At 39.3% G+C, this 16740-nt stretch overlaps 2 protein-coding genes across 2 annotated transcripts; one reads left to right on the forward strand and one right to left on the reverse strand.

The window, feature by feature from the left end:
* Positions 1 to 5656: 5656 nt before the first annotated feature.
* On the forward strand, positions 5657 to 7732 carry LOC134176881 (uncharacterized). The gene is made up of 5 exons (XM_062643555.1): positions 5657 to 5956; positions 6015 to 6320; positions 6394 to 6720; positions 6785 to 7081; positions 7273 to 7732. Exons 1-5 carry the CDS (start codon positions 5713 to 5715, stop codon positions 7590 to 7592), a joined length of 1494 nt encoding a protein of 497 aa, XP_062499539.1. The 5' UTR covers positions 5657 to 5712; the 3' UTR covers positions 7593 to 7732.
* A 738-nt stretch (positions 7733 to 8470) lies between these two features.
* On the reverse strand, positions 8471 to 16079 carry LOC134177443 (uncharacterized). Its single transcript, XM_062644223.1, has 11 exons — positions 16001 to 16079; positions 15618 to 15920; positions 13300 to 13599; positions 12930 to 13241; positions 12564 to 12869; positions 12223 to 12504; positions 11868 to 12164; positions 11768 to 11782; positions 11577 to 11693; positions 10386 to 10556; positions 8471 to 8824 (listed from the first exon to the last, which is right to left on the reverse strand). Exons 1-11 carry the CDS (start codon positions 16062 to 16064, stop codon positions 8775 to 8777), a joined length of 2217 nt encoding a protein of 738 aa, XP_062500207.1. The 5' UTR covers positions 16065 to 16079; the 3' UTR covers positions 8471 to 8774.
* Positions 16080 to 16740: the final 661 nt, after the last annotated feature.

Below are 16740 nucleotides of genomic sequence, written 5' to 3' on the forward strand. Positions count from 1 at the left end.
TTGTGGATCATTTACGATTGTGTTTCAACAGTTGAACAGAAAGCTGTTGCATTATATTTTGAACAGGTTCTGGAATTTCAGGCCAATGACTGCTGAAGTCTTAGAAGAAATGGCTTATAGTTTGATTGCCGAATGAAGACAGAACTCTCTAAAGTAAATTTAGTAAAGTCTCACCAAGAGATAAACGTACAGACGACAAGAAGCAATGACTTTGTCTTCGTGGTAAATATCTTTTAATTAGATATTCACCAGCATTTATCTAGACCTTATTTCCCCAAATAGTAAGGGCCCCATGCTCAAATAATGCCCCATGGTGGCCCTGTATCAAAATACAATATCAAACCAGTCATATCCATTTGCGCCTAGCTATTGCAATGTCTACGTTAAAGTTTGAACACTTACACGGGAACCTAACATTACATAACAATGACTAATATTTATGTCCCTTATGTGATAATTCTTGTTACTGTACTTTCGACAACAGACTATTTCTCCAGTAACTAACCTTCCTGCCAATGGAATTCAAAAGGGAGAGAGGCTGGCTGTGCAAGACCAATTAAATGTCCACATTGACACACACACATACACACACACACACACACACACACACACACACACACACACACACACACAATTTGTCCCATTGTGAAGTTACCTCTAATACCCTGTAGTCATTGCCTACTTGTCTTAATTTTAATATAGTCCATGTTAAAATCTCTGCAAATATTAATAAATTATGATGATAAATTGATAAGAAAGAACTTTGACATGGCTCAGTTGCTCTAGACTAGGTGATGGACTTGTTGTTAGTTAGTCATTGATACTGTAGAACATGTTACTGTATTTAGAAATAAATAAATGTTGAATGAACATTTCCTCACCTCCCCGTCTAAACAAGAAGCGAGCACTGTCTGTTGTTCCTGCTTGACACACAATAGAGCCAGTTAGTAGAGTACCAAGGACCACTAGGTTGGCGTCATGCAGAAAGACTTTGGTGCACACGCATGATACTAGAAGTGCTGTTCTCTTGAATAATACTGAAGTCGTTGGATCCAAATCATTAAATATGCTGTGCACCCATTTGATATTGGCAGTGACATTTGTTGTACATCTCACAGGTTTTACTGAACTGTTAGTTGGGGGGATGTACGTACACAATACCTGATGAAAAGACCACAAACTTAACTTGAGCTAAAAACAACAGAAATACATTAATTAAATAGCAGAAATATCAAAGTGATATTTAATTTCTGTAACATTGATAGGCACAGAGTAGCCTACATCTTATAGATGACACAATTTGCCACATATAAAAAGTCAGTATTGCCGTGTACATGATTGCATCTTCACTCTTCTGAACACATGCAGACAGCTATATATACATACATCACCATGCATAAAGTAACAGTAAATTTTTTCGTTCTTTGCCAAAATTGTTGTTTAATTGATTTATTTCTGATCCTATATACCCTTCTCTCGCCTATTTGACTAACCAATTAATTAATTAAAAGAGCTTCCAAAACAACATTCTGCATGTGCTCATCTTCAACCAAAGTAAGTTTATAATTGTAAGCTGCTTGACCAAAAAAGGTGATTTTAAGCCTACATTTTGCAGGAGTTTACAGACAAAGACCAGGTGGACAATTGTGTACATGTAAGACAACCATGCAGGATGTAGATATTTTGTACACATTAAAATAAATTAATAGTTTACATAGCACTATATTAAAAGTTGTACTTTGACATACACACGAGAGGCAATATCGTAAAAAAATAAAATCAATTCTTGCAAAATTTTCACTGAAACAGAGACAAATACTCTCTTAGATATATTACTAGTTCACAACAATCGTCAAACAACAGAAGTATCAAAAACCTAACCTAGCTATCTATACCAAAGTTTATATATAACTATAACTATAATTATTCCTCACTATTATAGCTGCAAAACTTGAGTAGACTATCCGGGTACATAAAGACTACAACGGAAGTGTGTATTCTGTGTCCATGTATGTACCACTGCACAAAGGTATCCGGTATTCACTATTCCCGCTAGAGAGAGTCTACATTCTCGCAGGTACGTCTGCTTCTAATTTACTCGATCATTAATTAATATTTTATTTACCTATCTAGGTAGCCTACTGCTACATCCACTGTAATAGTTTTGCAATGAATAGCGTTTGGTAAGTCGCGCTAGGAAGTTAGCTATTTGCTAAACTTAATTAATCCATTTCTAGCAACAGTTTTCTTCCTTTCTGAGCTGCACACGTTCCGGATATTTCAGACAGTTCGGATTGGGGCACGCGCGCCTACGCTACCGTATATGTGCCATTGCAATACCTGTCGATGGTAGGACAAAGATCAGTAGTGCGCCCAGCAGACACTCTCGTTTGCAGCGAAAGTCTTATGAAACTAACATACGTCATGAAACCAGTTATCGTGGGTGTGTCGTTACTAGACATGTACGTGTTAATTAATCTAGGATGGTTGCCTCGTGCCATGTAGCTGCACTGGAAATGTAACATTTTTGTGAATCTAAGTAACTGCACTTTGTGTACATTTTTGGTGACATAATGTGAGAGAGTACTAAATTCTGTGACAGCAGCTACACATTCTCTCAGCAGTGGGATGTCTTCATCTAGATCTCATTCTGACTTAATAAGGTATTGTTTAATTAAACTGAATGTCTGTCACTGTTAACAATCATTAATTAAAATTACCACTGCTGCGGCAAGCTGGGTTCAGAATTGCAAGACAAAGCTCATACCTTACTATTCAATGTAAGTGTACTGTACTTAATTGTTTATTAGCTTATAGTTTATATGTCTAGTAAAACTGTCACTTTACCATTGCTTGTCTTGTTTTACAATAGTTGTCTTTTGTGTATGGTAGGAAGTTAGAAGACTGTTCTCATGACATTTACAGCACGAGAAGTTTCAGACAGTGACACCAGTGTGGTGAACATGTGCCAAGAGCTCTATAGTGTATTGCATTAAGTAGTAACTTTGTAGATCTATGTCGATGTTTAAATAATTGCAACAGATTAATGGTAGAGCTCATCGCTCATGTCACTCTACTCAATCGGTTTAATTTGGGGCAAACCTTGCTTGAACAATAAATTAAACTTGTAATATACACACACTGTTGTGCTAGATTCAATTGTGTAATTGTACATATATAAACATGTCAGATCCAATTAGCAGTCTCTATCTAATTGTAAACTATTCAGTTTGTGATGCCCTGGAATTGGAAGTTTCACTGGTAATCGATTTACCTTATATCAGCCAATACATATAATACCATATCATATGCATATAGAATTTGGGAGTAATGTATAATGAGGTCAGAAAATTACAGGGGGGCCATCGCCCCTTGGCCCACACAGCTCCTATGGCTATCCACACTACTATTTCATAACTATTTTATTGTTTTCATTGTTGTCTTGATGGTTGGCATTTACTTAATAATTTACTGCCAGTGAGGATTCCCTGGAGTATGTAACTTCATAATGACATTGATTTACCATTCAGGTTACTGCTATACCATCTGTGTACCACTGGAATGCCATTAAATTTCCTGATTCAAATAGTCCAGTGGATGATGGAGGCAACCTGCATTGGTTCCTTGGTACATAGAGATCTGCTACAGGCACATTTGCCTATTGGAAACTGAGTAATCACTCTTGAATAAATAGCCCTTCAATGCTAGACTCAAGCAAAACTGTCTCTCCCCGCCCCACTGTTCCCCAGATTGTCAATCACTACAGTGAGGATTGACAATCTGGGGATCAAATGACGAAGGTGGGGAGAGACTGGCTCAAGTCTACTTCAACAATAATGTGATTGATATAGTAGAATGTCTACATGGTCTGTGTACATGTTATATATATATATATATATATATATATATATATATATATATATATATATAACATGTACACAGGACTACATATATAGAAATGTATGTAGTCCAGATGGTTTCACAGTTGGAATCCAGTCTTGGGCTTCATCATATTTTTGTAGTTTCCTCTGTTACTCTACATTCCTTTGAACACCCGTCTCCCCTTATCCTTATCTCCAGACCCTTAACTCCAAGTCATTCTGTCAGTATCCAGCTATACTAGACACAAATTCATGTGTCGTGTCATGTACAGTTAGTACATGCTTTGGTATCATTCCCAATACGAGCTGTACTGCACTTTTGGCATAATACAGTTGGATACATTGTGCTCTGTCTCGTATTTTCCATCTCTCAATGGGATTTGTAATAGGACTTGTAGTGCATCTATTTGGTAGAATGGATTGCACTACCTTTTTCTGTGACCACAAGTGGTTTAAATCCACTTATATCCAAACCCAGTTGTTTGTAATTAATGTACTTAACAAATCTTATTCAATCCATGACTCCACATTTTGTAGTACTTAGATGGTGTACTACCATTTCCGTTGTATAACATAGATCCAATTAATATATAAATTAGCACATATACAGGACTTCAGTAGCAGAGGTCCCAACTCCATCGTGTATTCCCCCACCCTGTCAGTTTTGTGATTTATCATAAAACTGTGTTTTCATATGTTCCGTACATGACAAGTGTGCAGCACATTGCTGCAGGCTTAACTGTGCCTACATCACCACAGAAACTCTTGTAGGCATATTCACATGAATTCATTAATTTGCATTAGTAAGAATGTTGTAGCTGCAAATCCTTAATTAAATGGGTGCCTCACTTATGAAACTTCTGCACATTTAATTACCATGCAGTTGACTCGGTGTTCTGTAATGGGCCTACTAAGATAACATGCATTATTAGAATTATAATGCATAAATTCTTAATTGATAAACTTACTTTGAATTTCATGTGCATGTAATTTAATTAGTCTTTAATATAATATTCTGCATTCTTGATACTGTAATAAGTTAAAGTATTAAGAAAGAATAGCTTGGGTGGCAGATTGATATGGTATTTATGGGCCAGAGGTAATTGCATGAGCAAGTGCAATAAGCCTTGCCAGTTGAGGTATCAACAATGCCAATTTGAAGGTGAAATCACACCACACACTTGATATAAAAATTTATGCAATACTCATTTTTTAGTTAATTGAATAGATTGCGAGAGGGCTTACTTGCATTTGTGTATTAAGTTTGATCAGCAAAATGATTGCATATTACTTACTGTGTTTAGATAACATTCATTTCTGTTATTTCAACTGATTTATTATCATTGTCTGGCTGATTGTAGCTGTTCCATCTATGGAAACTCCTCCTGTTGATCGAACTGTGAATGAGAGTGCAGACTTCGTAGAATTCAACTGCACTGCTGCTAACACTATGCCTGAACCAAGTCTTAACTGGATATTTACAAACAATGATGGTCACATGGAGACAGTACAAGAGCAGCCACGTCTTCCAGGTGCAAGGACAAGTTTTGTTCGAATATCTTCAATTTCAAGGGACAAAAGTGGCCGTTTTGATTGTGTTCTTGAGAATGAATTTGACAAAGTCACTTCATCGGGACATTTGACTGTACAATGTAAGTAATGAAATTTTGTAATTATTGATCAACACTAAGCTACTGATATAAAGTATAAATTCTGTACTGTTTTCACTTTATTCTGCATTAGACTAAATGTCTTGTTCCATTTATTAGATTTTGATGGTGTCAGTCTTAGTGTCATTCCAAGCAATGAACTTGTATCTAAAACAAACGGAATGTTAGTCATCAACGTGTCATCAGTTCCAACTGCAACTGAGATACGTCTGAGTCGAAATAATGTTGTATTCTTCTCATCATCTAAAGGAAGTCTCAACAGACCAATAGGAACTGTCATAGTGAATGAGAACAATCACATACAGTACATCTTTACTGTTGATAAAAGCTGGAACACTACTGTAACGGCATATGCTAACCATTTGCTAGGGAGTGATACGGCAACTCAAATTATTAACGTAATTGGTGAGTTACATTACAAGTTATCTGTCATTAACTACATGAAGAGTTTCTTGTGTTTTAGTAGATCCTCCTGGTCCTATCAATGTGTCTGTAAACACTATCTGTTATAGTGATCGTTTGCAGGTTACGTGGAATGTGGTTAAAAAGGGTGGACAAATTGCAAACTACAAAGTTACCTGGAAGAAACGATGTATTGTGCCAATTGACTCACAAGCATGGTTGGTATCAAATAATCCTCTAGTTACACAGGAGGGAGGACAATACACAATATCTGGCTTGGAGAGCAGGACAACATATTGCATAGAGGTGGAGGCAACTAACAGTGATGGGTCAACAACAGCAATGGCCAGTGCAACTACACTGTCAAGTGTGTTTGTAACATATTAATACATTTGTAGTTATCTGTATTTTGTAATATATGGTGTGGTTTGTTGTTGTAGTTCCGGACAAGCCTGTTCTGTTTTGTGATCGTACGTTTGCAACAACAACAAGTATAGTAGTAAACTGGACAGTCAGCGACGACGGTGGTGATGACATTGTACAATACAATGTTATGTTGAGTAAAGATCAGCAGTTTACACAGATAGTGTATTCAAGGAATCTACTTGTCTTTAACAATACTGATTTGTCAGAAAAGGGTGGAACATTTACTGTGCCAGGTCTTACTAATGGAACAGCATACTACACGAAGGTTGCAACAAAGAATTGTGTTGGTGCGAGTGTTTCTGCTACACAGTCTTGCTCTACACACTGTGCTGAATGTATCTGTAAGCAATTGTGTATTGTATATGTTAACTGTTGGTTACTGTCATATACATTTTGTTGTACAAGGTCCATTCTTGCAACCACAAGCAGACAAAGAAGTATTTCTGTCTGGTGACGCCATAACACTGACAGTAAAGGCTCCTGATCTTGGCTGCCAAAGTGTCAAATACTTTGTTAGAGATTTAATGTCTGCTAAAAATCTCGAGTCATCATATTCTGTCAAGAATGGTATCGCAACTATTACCATAACGGGACTCAAGGCAGGAGCAAATTATACAGTTCAAGTGTATGCAGCAGCTGATCAGTCACAGGAACGTCCAGTAGGGAAAACAGTCACAATAAGTATTCAAATAAGCAATCAAAGTTAGTAACAGCACCATTCAAATCCTAACCTATTAATTAATTAATATTAAATTAATATTATTTATAATATTGCATAAATTAACAGCTAGCATTGTCTCCAACCAGTGACAGTCAGAAAATATTATTCATGAATTATGTAGTTTGAATATAAATATTAATAACAATGTTGTATTACCTTTTAATAACTGTAGGTGGATTGTCATCGGGAGTCATAGCTGCAATTGCTGCTCCGCCTGTCATCATAGTCATGATTGTGTCTCTTGTTCTCTGGTGGTTTAAAGCCAGAAGAGCATCTTCAGAGTCCAGACCTCCACACGTGGAAACTACAGAAGATATAAGATCTGATCATGATACTGTAATGAGTCAGTCCAGTGCCTATACTGCATTCAAGGCCATGGCAGGAGGAGGAAATCCAGGATCAGAAATCAGAATGCAGGAATCGAACGCCTATGGTGTTGGCAAGATGCAACAGCCTGCCCACCCTGTTCCACAGTATGAAGTTGTGATGTAAGGTAAGGTCACGTGACGGAATAACAAGCAATTTACAAATTGCACGCTTATGGTGTTTTGCTGTTTGACTAAGCGCTAACTTAGTGATTTAGTCTTTTCTCGTTGTGTATGTCGCTTTGCAAGAGGAGTAATGAACGCATTGCTATAGAGTTGCATGGTAGTTAGGCTGATCATTGACTTATTGACTTACCAGCAATGGTGAACAGACTGTGGCATCGTCATTCTGTATGACATCATCAGATCGCGATCTCCCGTTTCAATCTAACGACCATATAAAACGAGGCTTCATTCTCATGCCGTTTGCGTGGGTATGCACGCAATGGTACGACACGTGCCAGGCGTTGGCGTAGGCGTATATCTAACCGGTTGCATTCCACAGAGTAGTGCTTATTGATATTAAAGATAATATAAACTTTGTAGGCAATTAGAAAACATGTACAGGTACAGTAGTACGGGGACGTTGTGCAAGCCAGTACACTGATGGCGCACAAAATTAATTAAAGCCAAAAGGTATGCAAAGTTTTGATTTGATTGCTAATCCTACATGCAGCACTACTAGTTTGTACTCTAGCTGTTTACCAGATGACGGTAAGAATCAGTTCTTACTGTTTTCACAGAATGTCTATTTCCTAAAGCCTCATTCACAAGAGATAGCTGTTGCAACAGAGGAACGTGGAGCTGATTTATTGTGTGTGACTACTTTTACAGAACCCAATGAATAGCGTGCTTTATCTAAGTAACGTGCACTATGCAATAAAAAGTATCAATACACTACAGATGACTAATGTACCATGTTGTGCACTATAGCCCCCTGTGTATCGATCTGATTCATTAGTACTAATATTAATTATGCAATAAATTAATCATTTGCAACCCCATCAACTTTCTGTTTATATACACGCCATATAATTAGCTATATGTAGAAGAATTAATTAGCAACCACACAGAAATGTCAGCATGCAGTAACTATATCAAAAAGTAAAAGTACAATGAAATGTAATGAAAAACAGATGAACATGGGTACGGTAGCAAGCAGAACGGTCATTATACCAACCAACTAGAAGTCTCTAACAATTGCATCACTAAACTAAACTACCACGGCTTACAATCATAGTTGTGCACAGCTGCAATTCACAGATTTCTGTAAGGGATGTTGCTGTACATGCAATAACTAGCCAACCAGTCAGAGAGCTGTATCATTTGCCTCCTTCTTGAATGTCGTCTGGTTTGTACCTGGCAACATACGAAATCAACCACTTCAACAGGCACTTCATCACTAACAAATCGTTAGATCACAATAACATGTGGCATTGCGATCTAACTAAACGATGATATCAGCCACAGGTCTTTCTCGGATGCAAGTTGAATTAATCAGTAGCCGGGCTCTTGCTGATGTGTAACTGCTGTTGAGGTTCCAGAAACTCAATGTATGTATGTTTGGCTTGTCATCAAATCATATCACCATGCAACAGAAACTATCACCTCAGTGCGATTACCGTATTTCTTCAATTAAAAACTCATGGTCGATAGTAACCCAGGGTCTACAGCTAGTGATTGAAAAAAAAGTAACTCGTGTTTGAATAGTGACCCATGGTATGATCAGAGCTCCAAGGCTACACTGTACCTAGCCTTGCCCCCAGGCCCTCTTGTGCCCCCCCCCAAAGAGGGCTTGGTACACGTTGTCTTCACATGTGTGCATAAATTACCTCGAAATCGGGGTAATGTATGCACGCATGTGGAACCGACGTTGTTTAGAATCTCGAGCTGATAGTGTCGCACACAATGACAGCGAAACAGCTTCCGTGTTCAGTAGTGACTCGTATTTTTCAGTGGCCATACAGTCACACGTTCAAGACCTAGAAACCAACTCTTCACGTGCGCGGCACTAGAAGGGGTGATGCTTATTGTCTCCGGTGACGTTCTTTGTCAGCTCTTTTCGACTTAGATACCAGTCCTGGCTGTCATGTGCCTGCACCCTCAATTTCTGCTATAGCTTGAATGCACCGAGCACAGCACTGGCAGATCTGTGTGGAAGACCGTCTGTCGTACAGATAGAAATTCCCAAAATAAGCTGCAGTCCTTCTCGGTAAGCAAACACTGTGAACAGCCTGACTGCAGTACGAGTGGACATTGCGAGGAACAACAAACTCGACAATCCAAACAGCTGCCACAAAAACAAGGTCTAAAATCGTCCAGTTGGATCACTTGACCTTGGTTCTAGATCTATGGCTTCATCCATGCACGGAAGCTGTTTTGCTGTCTGCTGTGCACAACATTATCGGCTTGAGATTCTAAACAACGTCGGTTCCACATGCGTGCATATGTTACCCCGATTTTTAGGTAATTTATGTGTGCATGCGAATACAACGTGTACCAGGCTCTCTTCTCCAGGCGTGCAAGAGGGCCTGGGTACGAGGCTACACTGTACCACGCCTTCCGGAAACTCTCAACAATGGCATCATAAAAGAAAACATTCACTTTAGAGCAGAAAGGACATCTGTTCGAGCAGTGTCTCTCAAGTACAAAGTGGACAGTCAAAATACTCGACAGTGGAAGCATAAGTTCATGACAATCAATGAGGATATCGTAATACAGTATTACCTTAGCAAATAGATCTTTTCTTGCATAACAGATGCATTACACTGGTGCTTGTTTGTTCTCTTAATTAAAATGGTTGAAAGAATACAACCCATGCTTGAATAGTAACCCGGGGGTCTCAAGTGATTGAAAATAGTAACTCGGGGTTCCTAATCAAAGAGATATGGTATTCGAAGGATGTAAATTTTCAACTCACCATTTGTTTCATTCGTTCCAACTTCAGTTTCATCTGGTGTTGTGAGCACTGCATCATAATGAGGTTCAGTAGACGTCTTGTCACCCGTGCTGTAATAGTTTCCTCCTTTTGTTCCTGATTCTGCTGCTTTGAAGTATTCTTCTGTTGTGTCTTTTGGCTCTTCATCCTCCTCTAATAATCAACACAAGCTCCGTTTATAAAGATACTACAACTGATAACTACAATTAGGAAACACCGATGCGTAGATACTGGGAACCAGTAAAAGCTCTCTGCTGTGCATACGTACTGTTCAACATGCCATGCAGTGTCATGCCATGCCAGTGTTAACAAATCAAGTTATTGATTTTTTTTATAGTACAGCCAATCAAACTGTAACTTATGACGTGATTCAATCACAGCACAGAGGAATTCTAAAAGACAACTGCCACCTTACAGTGTCTGTTAATTAAGATGCAAACGCCGGCAGCTCTAACTTTTGGATTACTGTAGCAGATGGATTGAAATCAAGTATTCAAATACAATTGATTTTCTTTCAGTCATCAATATACAATCATCCCAGATAGCAAAGCTCCACTGATTAGCTCATAACTGTCAACATCACTGCTCTAGTGTTGAAGTACCGTATTCGCCCATAATAATGCCCATACCAAAATAACAGCCATGCCCGTCTATACACCCATGTGCAGCAGGTCAGAACTTTCTGCCCGAAAAAAAACGCCCATGCCCATGTGTACGTCCTGGCCCAAGATATGCAAGCGCAGAATACACACAATGGTGTCCGTAGCTGCAGAACATCTGTCTCTGTGTGTGCGTTTGATGAGCTGGTGTCGGTGTTGAGTAAAAATGCTTACCGCTAGACTCATGTCTTTGTTGCAATTACTGATACTGATGCTGTTGATGGGCTTCAGGCCAATGACTGGTTAATTTGCTCATGCTGTAAGGATACCAGTACCTTCGTGGACATTTGTGGTATATCTGTATTCGAGTGTTTAGATGATGACTGGCCAAACAGCAGCATATTGCAACCATGTACACGCCTGGGATCAAAATAACGCCCATACCCTAGTATACGTCTGGAAAAAAGTTCCTTTTCTATAAGCCCAGGGCATTATTACAGGCGAATATGGTATTACGTTTGCAGCACGTCAATCAACCGACATCACAACAGAGACTAAAACCAAAGAGACCAACTTTCTTCACGCCGTCTTTTCCAGTACAGAAAGCAGAAAATGATTATCAAAATGATAATGAGAAGCAGTATGATTATCGGAACAATGATCACAACTATCGAGACGCCGCTGTCGTCTTCTACAATCAAAACAATGAAGAAACAAGACATTAGCTGTATACTGTACGGTGACTACATAGTGAGAAATACATACCCTCAATGGGCTCGACTGTGCATAAACACAAAGATGCCACATAAAAGAAAGCATTCAATCTAAACTTTCGTCACCTGATAATCAGACAAACAATCCTTACCTTTGGCCGTTGCACACGAGACTGGCCGTGATCGCGGACCCTCCCAGGAAAGATGATTTACAGCAGCCACTTGAATCGTACACCCAGTTTCTGTCGGAAGGTCTAATACAGTGATCGTAACGTTACCATTCTCAATAGCAAATGATGACGTCAGACGGTTATCATTAGCATCTCTGACAACATAGTTAGTGATTTCTCCGCAATCACGTCCAGAAGGAGGCTTGACTACTAGTTTAACAGTTTCAGAACGAGTGGGTGTTTCGTGGATTACTATTGGTGGAGATGGAACGCCGGGATCTGAAATGGAAGAAAACTCTAATGCATGAACAGGCAACAGCCAACATGCTGTACTTACTACATCTAGTCGTATAATGTCGTACAGACGATGTAGTAAGACATATCTCGATTCTTGCCTCGACTTTAATGGAATACGTTGTTCCTTTCGTTAGGCCTTGTATTTCTAACGACGTCGACGACGTTAACATTTGCAAACTATCTCGAGTAAAGGTATCATCGCTACTCCATATCACCGTATACGTTGGCTTAGCACTGCCACTGACTCCACTATTCCACCCAATCTTCAATGTTTTCTCACCGATTGACATTGGAGTCTCCTCCAAAACAGGCACGGCTAAAACTGAAATAGTCCAATACATTAGCGCAATATACATTAAACAGAAACAGTGACAGACACACCGGGTAGCGTAGCAGCAGAAACAATGTCTGATTTTGTCGTTCCCACTCCATTTGTTGCTTCGACTTCGACATTATATGTCGCATCACTGTCCAACCCGGTTAGCAAGTAATTTCCTCCTTGCTGTGTCAACTCAGAATTACGTGATACGGCTAATAGATTCGATTCAGGTTGCTCGGAGTCTCGCCACCATCTTACTATATAATTTATGATGTCACTACCGCCATTGTCAGACACCACCCACTTGATGTTGAGATGTCCTTCTTCGCAGAGTGGTTGAAGAGATACCATAATTCGACCGGGATAATCTAAAAATTAAGACACAGCAATCGGTGCTGCTTTTAATAGCAAAATCTGTCGTTACTCACCCAGCACCGTAATGGTTAGAGACTCTGTATCGTTATGACGTGGAGCCTTCACAAATGCTGACACGATGTCACCGTTCCAAGTTAAATCAGCAGTGAATTCGTACTCTACATGATTCACTTTGTTGACAGTAATTCTCCCTCCTATTTCTTTGTTTAGACCACGATTAGACGACGAGAAGAATGGAACACCATTGTGACTCAAACGAATCTCATCTGCTGGTGGGACTGCTGACAAGCTGCATACGAGTGTCACTACAGTGCCAGTTGCCACCGTCGACATTGGACGAGCAGTCAGTTTCACTGGATAAAAATCTAAAAACACATAAAAATCATATCTTGGTATACTTAATTAATATCAATGCAGACTCACATCTCACAGTTAGTGTGGCCGATGTAGAAGCAAAGCTGTTGAACTCATTTGAAACAACACAATGGTAATCTCCGACATGAGTTCGATTAGCTCTTATAATCCTCAGCTGACTAGTCTTGTGTTCAAGACTGGTTAGAAGACTCGACTCTTCGAGTTCAATGCGATGACCAGACAAGTCGTGAAATACCCAATGCACATCGGGCGTTGGACGAGTTCTTGTCAGAAACGTGCAGCTAAATACAACATTCTCTCCTTCATCGATAATGACACTGACTGGATTGGAGGGAGGTTCGATCAACTCTGAAAACAAGCGTAGCAACCTATTAAACTTCGAGTTACAAACATAAATAAATAAAATAGAGCAGGGGATGAGTAGTTGTTGTCTGCAATAAGAATATATTGATATACTAGTAAAAATAGAGTAATGAGTTAACTACTGTAATCTAATCTGTCCAGCATCCTGCTAATTTGTTATGCTAAGAGAAAACTAGATGTTGGTTATAAATCTCTATAATCATTAGTTATCGATCTTGCACAACATAATACACAGGATGCACTTGGGTTCTTACCCGACTGTTAGGTACATCCAGTGAGGTGCATACATAAAGGCAACAAACTTATTGACCATGCATTAACTGCTGGATGTTGTAAAATTTCATCACTTCTGAATGCAGCACTTAGGGGCCAGTCATTATTAAATGTCCAGGGGGAGCTGGCAAATTTGCTGTAGGGGCCATAAGTTTGAAATTCTGAGGTCACTAAGCATATGGGTTATCTTCTGTTGAGGGGTCATAATTTTCCATGGTTTTTTATCTGTATAGTATAGAATTGTATGCAAGAAGAGTATCTTTATTTCTAAGAACTTTGCACATTTGCATTGCTGAAAGCAGCAATTCTTGCTTTACTTGTTTTGTCGATCAGTGGGCTGAATGGAAATGGCCAACTTTAGAAATCATATACCTAGGCCACACTTGAACCCGACTACTTTTTATATACTGCATGTATGGGGGTCATCTAAAGTTAATTAATCAACAGACAGTGGGGGCAAGAGGTGTTAGACAAATTTGGCAGGGGTCACATGCATATCAAACTATACCAACCTGGGCAAATTTTGCCAGCCCCCATGGACACATAATAATGACTGGCCCTTAATAATTCACACTATATCAAGGTCAGATTGAAAGCACATGTCCTTAAGCAGTATGGTTATGAAGGCATCAGTTTACTAATATAGATGTAAAGAATCTTGGGTGCAACTATTAAGGTGCTTTTGTGCATACCCATTAGTTACTTTGAGATCTTATCACATGCTATTAGCAATAGGAGAACACCTGGTTCACACAAAACGTGAGAATCAAAATATTGAGACATTTCCTAGATCCACATGACCAGTGTGCCATTTCCTGATCCACATATTGTACACATGTACAGCACCCACACACTTCCTCAAGATCCAAGAATGATGACAAATGGCCTCCTCTAGCTCATAACTGTACAAGAACTCTTTGCTGACTAACATGCCCCAATGATTCGACACTGATTGCCGATTACTTCTTGTGCAGACAATATTGTCTTACTTCTTGAACAGATAATTCATCCACCTGTATGTATACTATAGACTTCTTGAACAGCATTGATATATGTATGTGTAAATATCATACATATGTATGTATATAGTCATAAACACTCTATTCTATCTTACATCACTAGAATTTGAACCTACAGTACCCAGTTTGGGTAAAAGACAGAAACAACATACACACAACAAAACTACGCAAAACACAGAAGAAACTAAAGACACAAATAATCATATCATAAATTCTAACTCAAGTCATACATAGAAATTCCTACAAAATTAATGTTCCAGCTCTGTTGTTATTTAAATATATGCAAACACATTCAACAACCTAGAGGTCACTTAGATATGCACCATGAGATCAAAAAGTACTTGCAGATATATTCACAAAGAGATGCAAGCCATAAATTATCTAGATTGCCCTGTAACAACTCTGATTTCATGAAGGTATATAGGTACACGTGTACACTCTGCGTGTACACCAACAAGTTCATTCTCAGAAGCCACACAACCACAAGACTTGACCACACAGGAAGTCAAGCTACACACCCTTCAAGTCTTCAAGTCAACCCTTTCTTTAGTCTAGAGCAACAAAATCCGTAAAAAACGCCTTTACACATCAAATATTTAGTTTAAATCTAATTACGACCATTAACCATACTCAACATGTTATTGCGACGAACCAGTCTCTACACATTACGAATATATTTTAACTACAACAACTACCGCAGAGAAGCCTTACCTCCCACTGCAAACTGAAAACTGCCGCTGCTGACTGCACCGGCCTTGCAGCTAATCGACCTGCTAGCACTAGTAAACCTGCCCGGAACGGCGTCGCGCAGTTCGCTCGTCAGGTAGATGCCACTCGCCGTCGACGAGAGCTGCGTGATGTTGTATCCTCTACGATTATCGAGCACCCGCCCATCGTCGTATTCCCACGTTATTGTAGCAGGCTCGTTCGTCACACACGAAACGAGCTTTCCGCGCACTCCTCGTGGTGGAATATAGACGACGCCGCTCGGAGCTTGCACGAACCTCAGAGCACCTGCAGAAATTGAGACAAAATAGTCGACGCCGCTCGTGTTATCAAATAGTTAAAAAAGGCCGCCATTCGTGCTTTCCTACCGTCTGAGACGCGGCTGAGAGTTGCAATTGCGAGAAGAAGGCGTACTGTTTGTATGGGAATCATTTGGGTACACCAGACGAGAAGAACCGCCGCTGCTCGTGTGTGTACAAAGCGTGAGATATTTGATAATATCAAACGTATTTTGGGCACGTGACGGGGATATCGTTTTTCAACTTGTAAAGTTGTTATGTGTCCGTGAGATTGCGTTGTTGCTTGGTTGGATGGTCGCACACTCTTAATTCCTAGAAAGTTCGGGGTTTCCAAGGTATGTGAGTCGCGTTTTTTGCGGATATTCGATTGTTTATGCGCTTGAGTAAAGTGCATACCATTGTGGTACACCGCATTAGCTACACGCCCACAAACATATGCGGATGCGTTGAATTTTGTAGAATTAGCATTTACATTACATTTTGTGGGTTCTTGTCTCTATAACTCTAACTGTTTTTTAACTACTGTATATTATTAGTACACTGTCTGTTACCCTATTACTAGATGAGTTCTGAAACAAAGTACGTAGAGTCAAACTAGAAAATGACCTGCATGGTCTTATGAGGTACATTAGTCACATTGGTGTCCTACATGATTGACATATACTGAGAAACAATGGCAATTAGCACAATCATTCATTTCTGAACCCAATGTCGCTATTTCTATATCTAGATTGTGTATGACAATGAGATTATATAACAAATCATGAAAGTATGTTTCTGGAGTCTCTCTGTAACACAGTAGCTTGGAA

This window comes from Corticium candelabrum, chromosome 3 (assembly GCF_963422355.1).
Source record: "Corticium candelabrum chromosome 3, ooCorCand1.1, whole genome shotgun sequence".
NCBI lineage: Eukaryota > Metazoa > Porifera > Homoscleromorpha > Homosclerophorida > Plakinidae > Corticium > Corticium candelabrum.